At 38.5% G+C, this 20339-nt stretch overlaps 1 protein-coding gene across 1 annotated transcript in view; it reads right to left on the bottom strand.

Annotated features, from left to right (window-relative positions):
* The window catches only part of AKAP3 (A kinase (PRKA) anchor protein 3), a 31080-nt gene that overhangs the window by 6241 nt on the left and 4500 nt on the right, over positions 1–20339 (bottom strand). Inside the window, exon 2 of the mRNA XM_006891296.1 lies at positions 10694–12991. Within this exon, the coding sequence (XP_006891358.1) occupies positions 10694–12991 (2298 nt within the window). The remainder of the gene's footprint in view (positions 1–10693; positions 12992–20339) is intronic.

Raw genomic sequence — 20339 nt, 5'->3', positions numbered from 1 at the left:
ATTTGGAAGAAGTGGCATCCACTTCCTAAACAACATGCCTCTGGAAACTCTATGAACTTTGAGAAACTACGATAGTTATAGAAAGGCTTCAGGTCTTTTGTTCATAGGGTCACTATGAGTCATGCTCAACTCAACGGCAATCAATAACAACAGCACACACACCCCCGCTCTGGTGGCCTAGGGGCAAGAAGCTGTGCTGCAATCTCGAAGGCACACAGTTCAAGGCCACCAGCTGCTCCATGGGAGAAGGATGGGCAGTCGCCTCCTGCGTGATTAATTGCCTCTGAAAACCTGCTGGAGGGTCAAGTATGGGTGGGTTCTGACTTGACAGTACACAACCACAACCACAAAGCTATAAAAGGCAGAACGTGACCATGCTCATGTTCATTTCAGCACTAATCATAGTAACAAAGAGTTGAAAACAACATCAATGTGTGGATGGATAAACAAGCTATGAGACACAATGCAATATTCAACAACATTAAAGAACAATGAAGACTCTTTAAAATACCTTATAACATGGATAAACCTGGAAGATACTATGCTGAATGAAATATAATCCATAAAAAAAAGGGCACACGTTATATGAGTTATAAAAAGTCAGGGAAAGGTATTTAATATATAGGGACAAAATCTTTTGTGTTTGTCATGGATGGGAAGGGAGATTAAGAAAAAACACTAATGAAATAATGTTGCTGTTGTTGTTGTGAACTATTGAGTCAGAACAAACCCATAGTCAACCCTTCAGCGGGTTTTCTGAGGAAGTTAACTGCAGGGCAGAAGGTTGCCCATTTAAATAATAGGTACATCTTAATTTGGGTGAAAGGAAAGGTAAGCTACAATAGAAGGGTGATCCTTAAAGAGACGGACACACAGTAATTAGATACAATGATGAGCTTGAGCACAGCTGAAACTAAGGAAAGTACAAGATTGGGCCAGGTTTGATCTGCGGCACATAAGCTAGAGGGGACAACTTGCCTAATAAGAACAAACAAAAAATACTGAAAAGACTTACAGGGTGGTGATTTTTCCACATTCTAGCCTAAGTAGTATAATATAGATTGTAAGTAGACTCTGAAAATCTTAAGTCTGAACATTTTAATGCATAGAAGACAAATCACAAAAAAACCCACCCACAGAACAAAAAACACAATACAGTGAAAAATTGCAAAAGATAGAGTAAATAAAAATAAATTATGTTTTTTAAAAATCCAAAAGAAGGCAATAAAGATAAAATGGAAGAGAGAGAAAGATATATAATAAAGTGAGAAAAAAAATAGTAGAAAGGCTTGTTTGAAGCAGGAAAAACAACAGGCAATCTGCTTCTGTAAATGTTCCATCCAAGGAAACTCTATAGGACAGTTCAACATTGTCACCTGGACTTGCTACAAATTGAAAAAGATTGGATGGCACCTAGTAACTACAGATCTATATCCAAAAGTCTCTATAATTAGAAGGAATAGAAACATTTTAAGCATCAAGTGTCAGAATTGATAAAAAACATTTTTCTGAAATTTCTGAACTGTTGCCTACCAAAAACTAATTTCAAATATAATAAATTAAAGTAGAATTACGAGAAGAAATGTACCATGAAAGAACATGAGCAAAAACAAAACAAAAGAAAACAAAAAATACAAAGGCTGACAAATATAGCCAGAAATACACAACCTGGGAAGATAAAATTGATGAATGGGGCCTTCTAAAGATTAAATTCCTGTGTGCGTCAAAAACATTTTCTAACAGAGTGAAAAGTAAACCTACTGACAGGAGGGAAAAAAATTTGGAAATACTGTCTCACGCAAAGGTCTCATAACAAAAGTTTACAAAATCCTGCAGGGCCTCCACAAGGAAAAAAAAAACAACTGATAACACTGTCACAAAACAAGCAAAAGACATGGAAGGACCTTTGATAGAGGAAGATATTCAGATGGCAAATAGACACACGAAGAAATGCTCAAAACCACTGGCAATAAAAATGAGGTAACTCAAAACCACAAAGAGATACCATCTCACCACTGTAGCAGTGGCAAAGTTTAACAGGACAGCAAGTAATAAATGTTGGAGAGGATGTGGAGAGATATAAACTCTTTTGCACTGTCGGTAACCATAGTTTGTGATGATTGACAGTCAAATGCTTTTTCATAGTTAATAAAACACAAATAGACATTCTTCTGGTATTCTCAGCTGTCAGCTAAGATCCATCTGACATTAGCAATGATATCCCTCGTGCCACAGCCCCTTCAAAACCCAGTTTAAACCTCTAGCAGTTCTTTCTCAATGTACTGTTCTAGTAGTTTTTTTTATGATCTTCAGCACTATTTTGCTTGCATGTAATACTAATGTTATTGTTCTATAATTTCGACATTTACCTTTCTTGGAATGGGAACAAATATGGACCTCTTGCAGTCAGTTGGCTGAAGACAGGTACCTTTCTTAAAGATTTCCTGGCACAGACTGCTGAGGCCCCAGAGGAGGAGTGAACTGTGAGCCTGTCCCAGAACACCTGCTATTGTGCTTTTGGACTTCAGTTGCAAGACCTCAAAGAGAAGAGCCAGGTAGGGCTCCATCCTGAAATGCTTGTTGCCAGACCTCAGGCAGGGCCAGAGAAAGCTGTTCTGTGCCATGATATTGGTATGCCTGATTGTTTCTATGGTTTACTGTTAGAAGTACAACATGTATGTGTCAATTTACTGATTTGTATGTTGCTACTTATTTTATTACTTAGTTACATATATGCTTGTTTGTTTGTTTTCTCTCATCACTATAGCGCTTATCTGTCAGTTTGGTATTCTGGGGTAACTTGTGGGTTCCTGGGATGCTAGAGGCTATTCCACTGGTGTTTCAAATGCCAGTATGGCCATCTATGCTATGGTCAGGTTTCAGTAGAGCTCCCCGATTAACAAATATGCAGAAGCAGGATTGGCCATTCACTTCTGAAGGAGCAGGCCTTCAAAAATCCTATGAACAACCAACAGAGGAGAAACAAAACTATGAGAAGAGAAAAAAAGTCCTCTGAATGTTAGCTATTAAAGAGATGCAACTCAAAACAACAATGAGATATCAACTCACTGAAGCAATAGTAGCAAAGTTCAATAGGACAGCAAAGAATAAATGCAGGCAAAGATGTGGAGATATCTCTCTCACACTGTTGGTGAGATTGTAAAATGGCACAACCACAATGGAAGGCATATGGTTTGAATACACCACTTGCTCGATCGGAGAAAGATGGGCAGTCTCCTACCACATGATTTATCACCTCTGAAAACAATCTGGAGGGTCAGCTATGAGTTGGTTCCAATTCAATGGCACATAACAACATCCCTCTACTGGGAATATACCCCATAGAAATTAGAGCTTGACACAAACAGATGTATACACACTCATGCGGACTTTTTTTCAGAATTATTTATAAAAGCAAAGACATGGAAGCAACTTAAGTTCCCATCAACAAACAAATGAATAAAGAAACTCTAGCACATGCGCACAATGGAATATTATGCAGCACTGAAAAAGAATGAACTTGTAAAATACTACACAACATGGATGAGTCTGAAAAACATTATTCTGAGTGAAATAGTCCAGCCACAAAAGGACAAATATTGCATAAATCCACTGTTATAACAATAAGATGGATACTGGTGGGATAGCAAGAAAAGAATGGATAGATAGTGAATAATGCACTGGACTAGGACAAGGAAGGACAATTTGAAAGAAATGGACAATTAGACATTATGTGTATGTTAATTAACAACATGGAACAGGACAAGCGTTTCAAATTGTGTTGGGGAAGGGAAAGGAAGAAAATGTGTTTAAATGAATGAATGAAAAACCAATCTCTTTGTGAACTTTCAATAACATCACAATTCAAAACAAGCATGTATATGTGTGAGAATCAAATTTCTGCCTTTGTCATTATATGCTTTTGAAGAATTAATTTTTTTTATCTTCTCCGTTCATTAATAGGAATTCTATTTTTTAAATGACAAATGGAAAATTTTAATTTCTAAAACAAAGGTTAATATTCTTATATATTAAAAACTTAAGAACAAAATAAATCATTCATTCACAGAAAAAGAACTTCAGATGGTTCAAAATATGAAAAAGATTCATCACTACTCTCAATAAGAACAACAAAAAATGAGACAACACTAAGCAAAGAGCAAGATTTTTACACTTCCTGTTGGTGGAATAAGTGTGGGGAAGCAGACACTCCTATGTTCTTTTTCTACCCTCAATATGCCGGTTTGCTGCATTAAGTTGCTTCCAGATTAGGAAAGGTTAGGAAGAAAGGCTTGATGACTTCCTTCAAGAAATTTGGAATTTAAAACCCTGTGGAGCCTAACTGAGTATTCCCAAGTGTAGCAGTGGTGATAAGCTCCCTAAGAGGGAAGGCAGTCAACACACACAATGACTTCAGCAATGGATTCCAGGATACTAATGAGAAATAAAGGTGGCGGAGGACATTTAGGATCAAGAAATGCTTTTGCTGGTTTATGTTCCCTTGTTGTACAAAGGGTTGCCATGAGCCAGCACCAGCTTCACAACTAGCAACACCAACACCAACAACAAACTACTGCTTTAATAATTATGTAAATCAGTAAAAGCTCTATGGAAAAAAATTTAGGAACATATATCAAATAGATAAACTCTCATTTAAATGACTGTACATTCCTGGGGGCAGAGGGTGAAGGAAATGGGAAAGGTCTGGTGTGAAAAATTATGTATTTGGAGTTTGTAAATAAACCAGCATAAAATTAAAAATATGACTGTGCATTCCTTTTCTAGGTATTTAGCATGTGGAGATGTGTTTGAGCTTGTGCAAAAATGTTACCCCTTGGTTGGATCTTGGTTGCTGTTTATGGCTGCAACATGTTGAAAACAGAAATGCACATAATGGGACAGTGGTTGAATAAATTACAATACCTTCATAAGGCTCAAAATATACAGCCAGTAAAAAGAATGTGACAGCTCTGTATATTGTAGAACAGTATGTGTGCTGTAAAGAGCTATACATCTATAGTTATATGCATATTCATGAATATTTCTGGAAACATAAGTAAGAAATCATAATGTTTTTCTCGAGGGAAGCGAGTGAGATGAGAAAGGGGAGAAATGTGAGAAGAAGGAGGGAAATAACACCACCTTAATTTGCACTGTGTGCCCTCTTATGCCATGGAATTTTTAATGACGTGTAACTATTACTTTTGGAAAAAATACAAATGGCTTAAAGGAATTAAGCTCAGGCACCCTGATGTCACTATGCTCCATCATTACATCTTGTTTGCATGAGAGTATTATGTCTACACTAATTATGAATTAAATCTCTTTCAAAACAAAATAAAAGTCATTCTTGAAGCCTCCATAAATCTCATCTAACTATTCTTAAAAACACAGTATCAGGAGAAGATAAAATAGATGAATGGGACCTTCTAAGAATCAAATCTCTATGCACATCCAAAAACTTTTCCAACAGGGTAAAAAGGGAAGCCACAGAGTGGGGGAAAAGTATTTGGTAATGACATTATCAGATAAGGGACTTATATCCAGAATTTATAAACTACTTGAGCACCACAAGTTAAAGGTAATAATCCAATTGAAAAATGGGCACAAGATATGAACAGACACTTCACCGAGGAAGACATTCAGATGGCTAACAAGCACATGAAGATATGTTCAAAATCCCTACCTCTAAGAGAGATGCAAATCAAAACAACTATGAAATATCATCTCACCCTAGTCAGAATAGCAAAGTTTAACAGAACAGCAAGCAACAAATGCTGGCAAGGTTGTGGAGAAACTGGAACCCTTATTCACTGTTGGTGGGAGTGTGAAATGGCGCAACCACTGTGGGAGGTGGTATGGTACTTTCTCAAAAAGTTGCAAATAGAGATACCATTTGACCCAGCAATTCCACTACTGGGAATATACCCCAAAGAGACCAGAACTGACACCCAAGCAGATATATGCACACCCATGTTTATTGAAACTTTGTTCACAATAGCAAGGAGTTAGAAACAACCTAAGTGCCCATCAACAAACGAATGGCTAGAGAAGCTGTGGTATATTCACACAATGAAATACAATGCTGTATTGAAAAACAAGGAACTCATGCAATATTATTCAAAATGGGTGACCCTGGAGGACATTATGTGAGTGAAATATCTCAGTCACAAAAGGACAAATACTGCATGGTGCCATTGTTGTAAAACAGGACTGACATCGGGGTCGGGGCGAGACTGAGAAAGATGGGTTTAATAATGTATACTGCATTGAAACAGATGAGAAAGAAAACTGTTTAAAAGGGATATGTGATCAGGTAGATTTGTCATGCAGGAGTCTAGAGCAAAGGCTGTATAGTGGAGTGGACCTGGGGGAGGGATTGTAAAACAATGAAAGAAATTTTCTTTTACTCTTCCCAGAGGGTGGTGTACTGGGAGGGGGGAGGGTTGAGAGGGGAGAAAAGTGCAACAATGAATGAATGGAAATCCAAAGTCTCTGTAAATTTTCACTGAAATGAATAATAATTTTTTTTTAAAAACCCCAAAACCCCACATTTTAAGTTACAGTTTGCTAACATTTTAATAGACTTCTGTCTAGCTTTTCAATCCTGTTAATGCAAATAATAACTCCTTTACGTTGAGAATAGACAGATATGTATGTACATGTGTGTACAGAAGGGGGACTGCAAATATATTGTCTCCATTTTAAACAAACACATTAAAGACACTAAAATTCTAAATTATCCCAAACCAAAATCTACTATGTATGCTACTTATGATGGTTTGGACTTAACATACAGTTACAGAACAAAAGCCTATTGTTTTCACAGATTGTATGCATATAAGAGCTCTGGTATTCTAGTCTGTAAGGAGTCTGACTTCTAACCCAAAGGCTATGCTTCTTTGGCAGTTTAAATTCACCAGCTGCTGTGCTGGAGAAGATGGGTAACTCCTTTACCTGTGTAGTTTACAGGCCCAGAAACCTGAGGCAGGGTCAGCAGTGAGTCTGCTCTGGTTCAACCTTAATGAATTTGAGTATGAGATGCAAACAGAGATCTATTTACAGATTTTTTTTTTTCATAAATTTAAGCTTTTGGTAGCCCTCCCTCCCCCCCTTTTCTAATGGCTAAAAACGTCCTGGTGGACGTAGCGGGTAATGGCTGTTGACAGAAAGGTCCCCAGTTAGAATCCATTAGCCGGTCAAAACCAACAGCTATTCCATGAGAAAAATGGGCAGTCACCTCCCAGAAAGGTCTACAGCCTCAGAAACCAAAAGGAGGGTCGCCATGAGTCCAAACTCATTAGATGTCAGTGTGTGTGTTGTTTTTGGTAAAGATTTAAAGCCTTGGAAACCCATGGGGCAGTTCTACTCCGGCAGTTTTAATATGATCACTATGAGTTAAAATTTGACACAATGACAATAGATTTTTGGCAACTAATGACTATATCGCAAAATACTAATTTACTTTAAAAAAAATTATACTGGTTTACGTACAAAATTTGAATACATTGTTTTTCACACTGGATCTTTCCTATTTCTTTCACTTTCCACCCACCAAATTGTGTTACCCTATAATTACCCCCATCCTATTCCCTCAGTTCCCCCCTTCCCCACCTTAGATCCTCATACTCATTCTACAATAATGATTTTGCATAGTATTTGTCCTTATGGGACTTAGTTTGTTCACTCAGCATAATTATCTCGTCCCTCCCAAGTCAGGTAGTAATTTTCTATATCATTGCTCCTGTGTGTTGCATAGTATTCCATTGTGTGAATGTACCATAATTTCTCAATCCATTGATTGTGGTTGGACATTGGGCTGTTTCCATGTTCTTGTGATGGTGAATAATGCTGCTACAAACACTGGTGTCAAGCCTCTATTTGTGCCTCAGTTCTCATTTTCTTGGGGTGCATTCCAAGCAGTGGTCGTATATGAAATTTCAGACTCTCAGGACTATATGTAGGATTGGAACTTCATATTCTGTCTAACTTAAACTTCAATGTACGTGTGAATCATTGAGGCATTTCATTAAATTTTAGATTCCGTGGGTTTGGAATGGAGCCTGAACTGTTGTATTTCCAGCAAGATCTCAGGAAATACCAATGCTCTTGGTCCACAGATTACACTTCCAAAGTAGCAAAACTAGATCAGACAGGTCAGATTTGGAGGATCAGTGAAAGAGAGGAAGACCCTCAAAGAGATGGACAGACACAGTGGTTGTAACAGGTTCCACTATGCCAGAGATGATGCGGGTGGTATAGGACAAAGCAGGGTACAGATCTGCTGCTCATAGGGTTGCTGTGGGTTATAGACAACTCAACAACACATAACAATGACAGTCTGTGTTTTGGGAAATCCTATCTCTTCCTAGTGCCCAACTGCAAGTGTTACTAATACCTCTTATTGGGCAGAGAAAGCCTTTTTCTCCAGTGTCTGAATTTTATGAGGACGGATTCTCCGAACTAATTCCAACATTTTGTGCCTACCTACACTACCTAATTGATAACAGTCATTATTCCATTTTTCTTAATTGAAAAGAGCAGTTGCTATTTAGTTAACTTTGAACTTTGGTGATCTCATGCATGTCAAAGTAAAACTGTGCTCCATAGAGTATTCAATGGTTGATATTTGGAAGTACATCACCAGGCCTTTCTTTGGAGGTGCTTCTGAGTGTCTCACATTCCGCTATGGTTAACCAGTGAACCATGGGATTGCAACACCTACAAACTCAATTGACAGAAGTTAATAAAAATGCCTAAATTGGAGGGGGTGTGTGTGTGTGTGTGTGTGTATATGTGTGTGTGTGTGTGTGTGTGTGTGTGTGTGTGTGCTGAAGGAATGGAAAAGGCCTTTTTCTTTCTTTTCTCCCCCTGTACTAGAATATAAAGGATCTTGGAGGCATAGTGGCCAAGCACTGAACAGCTAACCCCAAGGTTGTCAGTTTGAATCTACTGGCCATAGGAGAAAACATGACAGCCTATTTCCGTAAAGATTCTTGTTACCATTGAGTTGACTCCAACTCTATAGGATAGAGTATAACAATTCCTTAGGATTTCTGAGGCTGTGAAATGTTATGGATGCCAACTGCCACCCTTTGCTTCCACTGGATGACTGATAGGCTTGACCTTTTTATTAGCAGCCCAGTCAGTGCACATCACCAGGGCTCTTCTATAATACAAACAAAACCGAATTTGTGTTTGTAGTGATCTTCCAGTGGGTTTTCTAAGCTGTAAATCTTCAAGGAAGCAGACTGTCTATCTTTCTCCTGCAGAGTGGCTAATGGATTTTCAGTTAGTAAGCCAACAAGTAACCCACTATGCCGTTGGAGTGCCTTTCTGTAAAGTGTACAGTGTTGGAAACCTTACAGAGTAGTTCCATTCTGTCTTAGAGGGTTGCTATGAGTTGAATTTACCGGGTGGAAACTGTTTTGTTTTTAGTTTTGAGCGGCAGCACAAGGCAGTAATTTTAATAGTATACATGCTCTCCACTCACACTTGTCCTTTAAAGAGACTTTCCAAGGTCTGAAGGAGCTCTGGTGACCTAGTGTTAAGAAGCTGCTCTGCAATCTCAAAGGCATATGGTTTGAATCCACCAGCTGCTCCGTGGGGGAATGACGGGAAATCTCCTCCCATGCAAATTACTGTCTCTGAAAACCTGCTGGAGGGTCAGCCCTGGGTCACCTCCAGCTTGAAGGCATATAGCAATAACAAGGTGAGAGAAGTTAGGAGGCATACTTACCTTCACCAGTATTATAAAGGTGATTTCCCATCTGCCTTCACAATTGAATCAGAATTTGAGGTGGGGAAAGAGGAGTGTTACTTACTGAATCCCTTCAAATCCCCAACGTCCTCTAGATGGTTGGCTAGGAGAGTATTTACAAGCTTGAAAAGGTCACAAATCTAGACTTTATGCCTTGCTCTTCTCTTCTCAGTACATCCCAGGATACTTTCTAGTAAATCTGCCTTATTTTGGATCAGGTTGTCCTAACTAAAGCTCAATTTAGAGGCCAGATTTTTAATCTGATCCTTCGATCAAGTTTCTCAGGGGTCGTCATATGCACATTCTCATCAATCAATGCAGAAAATAGAGAAAAAGATAATTTATCATTCCTTTTCCTCTTTGATAGCATCTCCTACTCACCTGCTTTAGTGGCCTGTGGTAAGGAGTTGCCTGGCAACCTAGAGACAGGTGTTTCAAATCCACCAGTTGCTCCTCAGGAGATAAATGAGAAATCTCCTCTCTTGCAATTTGTAGCTTCTGAAAATCGACTGTAGGGTCAGCTATGAGTCAGTTCTGACTCAATGGCACGTAGCAACAATTGAGCAAATATAATGTGACTTTACTATCTTTTCCAAGAGGCATGATCCCCAAATCCTTACTGTCCCCAATCTACTCTTTCTGGGTCTGTCTTATTAATTCATTAAGGCAACAGACTCCCTTGTACTCATAAGAACAAAAAAAAATGTAAAATAACTCAAGTAGAGTTATATTTTGCTTTTTTCCTATTGAGTCTACATTTAAAAAAACAACAACAACAACAAACCAATGAAAACAATCCAAACCAGAAAAATATTTTTGGGAAAAGGAAATAAAATCAAGTAATTTAAAAAACCACACACACACACAACAAACCACCCACCCAATAAACCCTTAATAATGATCACAGATCTCCCTCTGACTTTTCTCCCTTACCTTCTCTTGGATGCCTTCGTCATCACCAGCAAAGTACAATATAGGAACGTTGAGCTCAGATGCTGCTACCCATTGAAGGACTGCTTGGAGTTGTTTGTTCTGAACTGTATCCGTTAGATTGTGATTGTTAACAATCACCTTTGGGGCTGCACATCCTTCAGGGCAGTGTTGTGAGATGCCCCTCAGTTCATTCTGGATGGCTTGATAGGCATTCTGCAGGAGAATCTCTGCCGTGCCTGTGCCCTTGCCTGGTCGACACTCATATAAACTGTCTGGGAAAGCTGATGTTTGTCTGCTGGCATCCCCACACTTATCATCTCCCAGTTCTGCCAAGGGAGAGTCACAGGACTTTGCAATAATAAGACACAGCTTCATCACTGAGTCCATCAAATGTTCTATCATCTGCCCATTCATATGGCCCTCCAGTTGGTTGGCAACCATCTTGGTGAGTCCAGCTAAGACACCTCCGGTCTCTTCAACCTCACATGCTTTGGTGGAAGATGCGGTCGCAGGTCTTTCACCAGGATGACTGTCTTCCTTGGCTAGATATTCTGGCGTCTTGGATTCACAGCTCCGATCATTCTTGAAAATGGTCTCACCGAGTAAATTCCGGATAAAATTGAAGAAAATGCTCATTAAATCTTTCTTTTCTGCTTCTTCTTGGTCACCTCCTATAAGATGAGCAAACTTAAAGCTGGACTCATCAGGAGTTACAGGGGGCTTCGTAGCAGGCAGGTTGGAGCTGCCAGCGGCTTCTAGGAAGCTCTGTGCATCCATTCTTCCTCCCTGAGCTAAGTGGTATTGTATCAAAAGTAGGGCAGATACAATCAGGTCTTTGGCCCAGGAGTCTGAATCATACATAAAGTTCTCAAGCTTCTGTGGGCAAGGACTGTTGCAAGGCTCCTGCGTGTATTCCATAGGAATGTCTGGTGCAGGCTTATATTGTTTGTTAGGAGCTGCAAATGCCGCACGCTGGAAACCTGGAGATTTACATTCTTTGTGCTGAGTTTTATGCCACAGGCTTAGTCCCTCTTTGATAATGTGTTCACCCAGAGTTTCAGCACAAGACTTCTCTGGCTTGGGTTCAGTGGGGCACACTTGTTCCCTGAATTTAGCTTCGGATTTCATCGTTGCATAGTTTACATTCCGGTGTCTTGGGTCACCCATTCCCTTCATGGAGACAAGGGAATAATTCCCAGCCTTGTCCTTGACTTTCCTGAAATTCTCGGGGACATTCTTGGGAAACATCACACTGTATAGCTTGTTCATCATGGCATCCATGATATCTGTGGCCTTCTGGCTTCCATGACAGAAGACACTCCTTTTGACAGCCGAGACAAAGTCTGTATCAGTCATAAGAGTCCCTGTAACATTGTGGAGGTTCCTCATGAAGGAGTCAATGAGATCTGAGACCACATCTTTTGCATGTTTGATAAGGACTTTCTTCAGAAGAATGGTGGCAATGGTTGTATCTTTTACTTGGATCCTCAGCGTCTTCATGATAGAAGCCATCATATCAGACACCACACTGTTAGCATAGGTCATGATGCCTTGGCTAACGGAAGCTGTGAAATCATCAGGTCTTTCTAGACCTCTGAATATCTTCCTCTCCCTAGGTAAAGACCTTCCACCCTCCTTGGCATCACCTGCATTACGAGATTCAAATACTTCCTTATAAAAGAAAGACTTCTTAGAAGCAGGCTTGTCCTCTGGATTCTTGCCTTCCTTGGTTCTTTCCTTGAACTTCAAAATGCTCTGGTATTTCACAGTTGGAGAAATCCTGGGTAATTCTGAAGCTCTGTCTCCAGAGCCAGGAGTCTTGTCTGGAATAACATTTTTGGAACACACAGTGACAGTTTCATTTACCAGATCTGATGCCATCTTGCTCAGGCTTCTGTTGGGTGTGGGTTCTTCACCCATGTATAGGGACTGATGGACACATTTGTTTTCAGAGCCATCAATCTTCTCATTGATCTCCTTTCGGGCCATGGCTATGACTAGATTTGTGAGGCGGTTAGCATAGAAGGAAACTTCGTCTATTGAACTCTCATTACAAGCGGGGCCCGAAGGAAGATTCTCTTTATGGGCTACCTCAAAATGTATTCTTCCTGGAGAGCCCCTGTTGGTGGTGTTGTAATAGTCCACAGAGAAACCCTTGCAAGGGTTTGCTAAGTTGGTCATTTCTCCACCAAGTGATGATTCTCCAGGCTTAAACTTAGCATCTTGGAACTCTACTGTACTTTGTTCCAGGTCTCTGCGGAGCCAGCTGAGCACTCGGATGGGATCAGTTGGGATTTCCTTAAAAACAGACAAGGATTCATCTAACTTTAACGAAGTTAAGCCATATGATATTCAGAACCTTAAAGACAATTTACAAAAAATATCACCCTTTCTTAGGCCTTACAGGTTTCAACATCATATTAAAATATGTATTAACTGCTTGTAATGTATTAGGCACTGTTTCGAGTGCTTTGACTACTCTTTATCCTCATTTTACAGAGGAGAAAATGTAAGAACAGAGAAGTTTAAATAAGCTATCTTAGTAATATAACCTATTATCCTTATAGATATTTAATAAATAATCAAGAATTCCAAATAGTCAATGACCATGACACTCTTGATCATGACACTGTGTTATATATACCCTTAAGCTACGACAGTGGAAATGTGTTATTACAACGTCATTGTTGATGTGTGCTATCAAGTTGGAACCAACCCATAGCTCACTCTCCAGCAAGTTTTCAGAGAGAATAAATTACATGGGAGGAGAGGCAGTAAATACCATGCCCGTTATCCTGCAAAGCAGCTGGTGTATTAGAACAGAAGTGTACTACTATGTAGAGACTGTAATTAATGTTATAAAACAAAATTTATATGAGTGGTGCAATGGAAAACCAATTTGCTCTCAAAATGTTCACTCAAAGTACAAGAAAATCTTTTTCAACAATCAAAATCTGATAGTAGCAGCATAGAAGAGTTAATGTTTGAATTCAATCAATGGTTATTTCCTACATTGCTATTGCTATTTTCTATGGTCTAATTGCTTTTATTTAAGTTTGTTATTACAAGTACAGTTTTAGGTAACTTAAAGGATAAATGAACTATCTTTAAACACTTTGACAGACTACAAGTAAAATTTTTATATGCTAATGGTTTCCAATGAAATATTTGACATCACATAAATATGAGTTAGAGCTAAGTTAATGTTTATGTGCAATTTATGAGCTCTGTGTCAATATAGGTAGTATTGTGGACTTTAGAAGGGATAAGCACATATATGCATTTATTTACATGTATATAAATTGTAACATCTAAGTAAGGAAAAAAAAATCAACAAATTTCTTCCCTTAAATATTCCACTGAAATACATCCATGAATACAGTAAAGCATGATTATAATTGTAGTGCCTCAAATTATTCTTTTTAAAATTTTTTATACTGGTTTATTTACAAAGTTCATATGCATTATTTTTCACATCATATCTTTCCCATTTGCTTCACTCACCTACCCTCCACTCATCAAATTGTGCGACCGTATGATCAAATCATTCTTTAATGAAGAGCAATAGCTATGGTCTTCCCAGACAGACACACTTGTGCAATTATGACAATTATTTACCCTTGATGCAGTACTGGTTTTGTTGTTGTTATGTGGTGTCAAGTCAACTAAAGCCCACAGTAACCCAATGAACAACAGATCTGAACCATGCTCTATCCTGTGGCGTCCTTAAAATCTCCCACATGCTCAACCTGCTGTCTTCATCTATTTTGTTGAAGTTCTTCCTTTCTTTCTCTGATCCTCCCCCTTTCCCAGCATGAAACCTGCTCCCAAATACTGACTTCTCCTTTGGACATCATGCCTAAAATCTCTGTGATGAAATTTTACCATCCTTGCCTCTGAGAAGCACACTGGTCGTGCTTCCTCCAAGACAGCTTTGTTTCCTCTGCTGGTAGTCCTTGGGATATTCAGTATTCTTCTCCAACACCACAATTCATAGGCATAAATTCTTTTTTATCTAAATTCTCATTCACTGCCCAACTTTTAGGTGCATAGGAAGAATTGAAAAGATCATTGCAAAAAAAAAGAAAGAAAATACTATAACTTAGATCAGTTGCACCTTTGTCTCTATATAGCTATCCATGCTCTTTAGATCTTTGGAGATGTCCTTGACAAAGCAGATTTACCCAATGCAACATGTTTTTTTCATTTCTTGACTGCTGTTACTAATGGGTGTTGATTATGGGTCCAGGCAAGATGAGATCATTGGCAGTGTCAGTCTTTCTTCGTCTATCATGATGTTGCCTTTTGGTCAAGGGGTGAAGCTTTGATTTCTTGAAACTGAAATGTAACCCATATTGGAGGCTATACTCTGATCTTCCTCAGTAAGTGCTTCAAATCTTCCTCACTTTTTTCAAGCAAAATTCTGTCACTGCATAACGCAAGTTGTTGTCAAGTCAACCTCTAATCCCAATACCTTCTTATTCATAATTATTTGTATTCATAATATTCTAATTTCTCAAATTATTTGCTCAGAATACAGATTGGATGGGTATGGAGAAAGGACACAACCCTGATACATACCTTTCCTGATTTTAAACTATGCAGCCTTCCCTTCTTCTGTTCAGATAACTAACTATTCCTTGGCCTATATATGAGTTTTGCATGAGCACAATTAACTGTTTCAGGATTTCGATTCTTTTCAATGTTATCCATAATTTAACATGATCTACACAGTCAAATATATTTGCATACTCAATAAAATGGAAGAAAAGATCTTTCTGAATTTATTTCTGAACAGTTGTTGTCATTGCTAAGTGCTATGGAGTAGAGCACAGCTCAAAGTGACCCTGTGTATAACAGATATGAAACCTGTCCTATCCTGTGTCCTATTTATCATCTCTGACACACAGAGTCTCTTGCTGCAGTCACTGTGTCAATACACCTGGTTGAGGGTCTTCTCTTTCATTAATACTCCACCTTTCCAAACATGATATTCCGAATAGCATCTCCTAGCAATGTATCAAGAAATGTGAGACAAAGTTTCACTATCCTTGCCTGTAAAGAACAATCTGACTGCACATTCTCTGAGAACATATCTGTTTCTTTTCCTTAAGTTTATGGGATATTAATATGGCTGCACTTTCCCCAAGACATACCTGTTTATTCTTTTGGCAATCCATAAGATACTTAATACTCCTCTCCAGTGCCACAAGTCAAAAGAATCACTTCTTCCATCATCATTATTTATTTTCCAGCTCCTGTCATCCTTGTTTATTTTCCTGCTCCCAAATGCATGGCAAGTGTTTGAAAGGATCAGAGCCTGAATCAAGTGCACCTTAGCCTTCAAAATGAAATTGTTGAACCTCAGTAATTTGGACAGGTCTCTGACAGCAGGCTTGCTGAATGCAATGCTTCTCCTGATCTCCACAGGAGATCCACATGGTCAAATTGCTTTGCAAAGTCAATGAAACATAAATAGAAACTCTTCTGATATTCTCTGCTTTCAACCAGGATCTCTGTGATATCAGCAATGATATTCCTGCTGCCACAGCTTCTTCTAAACCCCTTGAACTTCTGGCACTTCTCTGATATATATAATAATATACCATTATAGCCATTTTTGGATTATCTTCAGCAATATTTTGCTTGCATGTGATCTTAATTATACTGTTCAATAATTTCCACACCCTATCAGATCGTCTTTCTTGGGAAGTGGACAAGTATGCATCTCTTCTGGATAACTGGTCAGATAGCTGTCCTCCAAATTTCTTGGCATTGATTGGTGGGCATTTCCAGGACTACATCTGTTAGTTGAAATATGTCAATTGGCATTCCATCTATTCCTGGAGCCTTAGTTTTTGGCAATATTTTTAATGCAATTTGAACTTCTTCCTCATTACCTTTGACTCTTGTTCATATTGTACTTTCTGAAATAGTGCTCTATCAAGCAATTATTTTTGGTACAGTGATTTTTTTTTCTTCTTTTGAAATTTCCTGGATCAAGATTTTGTCCATAGCATCTCTCAGTATTTCAACTCAAGACTTGGATTTGTTTCTCAGTTCTTTCAACTTGAAAAATGCTGAATGAATTCTTCTCTTTTTGTTTTCCAAATCCAGCTCTTTGTATATTCCATTATAGTTTTCAAGCTGCCCTTTGAAATCTTCTGTAAAGCTCTTTTACTTCAAGCAACTTTTCCTTTTGTTTTGTATTCTTGAGTCTCTAGTGCAATCTTTATAGTCTTTTCTGACATTTACCTTGGTTTTTAATTTCACTTCTGTATTGCTCTCTTTTGCTCTCTTCAGGGATGATATCAATCTACAACTCTTCTGGACTTTGAACAATAGGGCACTTTTATGTATATAATCTGATTCTTATCCTATATTCAAGGGAAGAAATTTTTTTCTTTTTTTCTCCCTCATATACATTGCAATCTGTTGTTATGTACCAACAACTTGGCTACGACTCATAGCAACTTTATGAACGTTGGCTCTGAACCTTGCCCTGTCCTGAGCCAACCTCACTGTGTCTGACACATCTGCCCTCATTGCCACAGTCATTGTGTCATTCCATCTCATGCAGGGTCTTTATCTCCCATGCTGACCCTCTTCTCTTTCAATCATGCTGTCATTCTCCAAGGACTGGTCCCTCCTGGCAACATGCCCAAAGTATGTGAGATGGAACTTCAAAAACTTTGCCTTCAAGGATCAATCTGTTTTCACCCTCTCAGGGACAAATCTGTTTGTTCTCACCTGTTCACTCTTTTGGCAGTTCATGTTATGTTCAATATTCTTCTCCAGAATCACAATTCTAAGGCATGAATTCTTCTTCTGTCATCCTTAGTAAGCACTGAGTTCACAGATGCATAGCAAGCAGTTGAGAAGACCATAGCCTAGATCAGGAGCAGCTTATTCTCTAGACTGACATTGGTTGTTTGGGTTTGTATTTTTTAAATAAAATTTTCATTTTATACTGGTTTATATTGTTCATATACATTGATTTTTACTCAGGATCTTTCCCTTTTCCACTTCCTAAATAACATGCCTCCAGAAACTCTATGAACTTTGATAAATGTCAATAGTTGAAGGGGAGATCCAGGCCTTTTATTCATAGAGTCTGTATAAGTGCTCAACTCAAAGGCATTCAACAATAACAACCCCTCCCTCCACCCATCAAGTTGTGCAACACTATGATTACTCCTTACTTCCAGCCCTCTGCTCCCATCCTCCCTGCCTTGGATCCTCATACACAATTTACTAGTTATATTTCTATTCTGCAATAATGGTCTTATACAGTATTTGTCCTTATGGGACTGAATAAGTTCACTTAGCATAATGCTCTCCAGTCCCTCTCAAGTTAGGTATTGATTTTCAAAATGATTGCTCCTGAATGCTGCATAGTATTCCATCATATGAACGTACCATACTTTCTCAATGCATTTCATTGTGGTTGGACATTTGGGCTGTTTACAGATTCTTGTGATGGTAAATAATGCTGCATTATAATGCTGAATAATAATGGACTGTTGCTCTTTAGCGCTTTGGAGAGGTCCTTGACAGAAGATTTCCCTAATGCAGCTCATCTTTTTACTTCCTGATTGCTGATGTGAAGGTGTTGATTGTGAATCCAAACAAGATGAAATTTTTAATTCCATGATGCTGCCCATTTGGCCCAGTGGTGAGAATTTTTGTATTCTTGATGTTGAGATGCAATCCATATTGAAGGCTGCAGTCCTTGACCTTCTGCAGCAAACACTTCGGGTATCCCTCAGTTTTGGTGAGCAAGGTTTATGTCATTAGCATAACACAAGTTGGTGAATTTTCTTCCAACCCTGATGCCACATTCTTCTTTGTAAGATCCAACCCCCTGAATAATCTAGTCAGCATATAGATTGCAAAAATATGGTGAAAGGCTATGTCCTTATACTCTTTTACTGATTTTTATAACATTTTAAATTTTAATTGTGATCTTAACAAAAGTTTACCAAAAAGTTAGATTTTCATTCATTCATTGTTGCACATTTTACCCCCCTCCCTTGCTCCTTTCCCCTTCCCCCAGTTTATTTTTTTCCTAATATTTATTCATTGTTGCACAATTACCTCCCTCCTTGCCCCTCCACAGTCCTCTTTGCAATATACCTCTTATCCTGGGTTATTGTCAAACATATAATGTCTAATCATATATTTCTTTTAAACAGTTCTTTCCTTTATCTATTCCAGTGCAATGTTCTTTATCTATACGTTCTTATCCTATTCTCCTCCCAAACCCACATGTCAGACGTGCTTTTTCACATGAGTACAATCAAGTGTTCTGGGATTCCCATTCTTCTTAATGTTATCCACAATTTATTGTGATCTATAAAGTCAAATGCTTTTCCACAGTCAAGAAAATACAAATAGACATTCTTCTGGTACTTTCTGCTTTCAACCAAGATCCATTTGACATCTACAATGCTATCCTTAATGTCACAACCACTTCTAAACCCAGCTTCTATTTCTCACAGTTCTGTGCTGATGTATTGCTCCAGTTATTTTGGGACATTATAATACACGCAAACATATATTTTATATATGTATTTATTTATGCTAAAGCCCATAACAATATCTATATTAACACAAAGCTTATAAATTGGTCATAAATATTAACTTAGCTCTAAATTATACTTACATTATGTCATGTAGTTCCTTTGAAACCATGAGCCTATCAAGATTTTACTTCTTGCAATCTGTCAAAGTTATTTACTATTATCCACTTGTTCTTTAAAAAAGCTACTACTTGAGGTTAAATTCTAACTCTGTTATGTTGCTGATGGCTGTCAGATCTTTTAAAATAATTTCCCCTCCCCCATCAATACAGTGAGGGAACTGTGGTGGCCTAACCAGTAGGCAGTTGATTGCTAACTCAAAGGCTGGCTATTTGATTCCACCTCTATAGATCCAGCTCTGTTGGAGAAAGATGGGCAACCATATTTTATGTCATGCCAAATCTCTGAACACTTATGGGAGGGTCAACTAGGAGTGGATTTAGACTTGACAGTAATGAACTGTTTTAAAGAATAAAATCTACAAGGGGCAAAGTTATGAAAAGTTGTCCATTGCCAAACAACTTGAAGAAATGAGTTGCTGGGTCTAGGAACTCAGTTCATAGACTTTGAGGACAGATAAATAAAATGACATGACATAGTCTACAAAGACACTGTTCCACATCCTACTTTGGCGAATAGTGACTGGGGTCTTCAAAGCTTACAAGTGGTCATTTGATGTACAACTATTGGTATTTTCACATCTAAAGCAAAACAAGTAAAGAAATGAAGACTATTGGCTCATGTGAACAACTCTGAAACTAGAACAAGACGGTGCTCAGCTAATCATTGGTGACGACTTCGAAATGAAATATACTAGAGGGTCTAAGATACAGTGGGAGAAAACTGGATAAATTGTGTATACTGCACTGAAACAGATGAGGGACAGAATAAGTTAAAAGCGAGGTATGATAGGGTATTATGGTTATCACAAGAGTCCACAATTAAGGTTGCAAAATGGAATGTACTTGGGGCTGTGGGAGGGGTGCGGGGGTGGGGATTGTGTACCAGGGAGGGAGTGTTTCTTTTACTTTTCAAAGAGAGGAGCGAACTGGGATGGGGGGGGG

Source organism: Elephantulus edwardii, unplaced genomic scaffold, assembly GCF_000299155.1.
Source record: "Elephantulus edwardii isolate Elephantulus edwardi_28Jun2011 unplaced genomic scaffold, EleEdw1.0 scaffold00096, whole genome shotgun sequence".
Taxonomy (NCBI): Eukaryota; Metazoa; Chordata; class Mammalia; order Macroscelidea; family Macroscelididae; genus Elephantulus; species Elephantulus edwardii.
The sequence above is the reverse complement of the archived record's forward strand: the minus strand, read 5'-3'. Positions and strand labels throughout refer to the sequence as shown.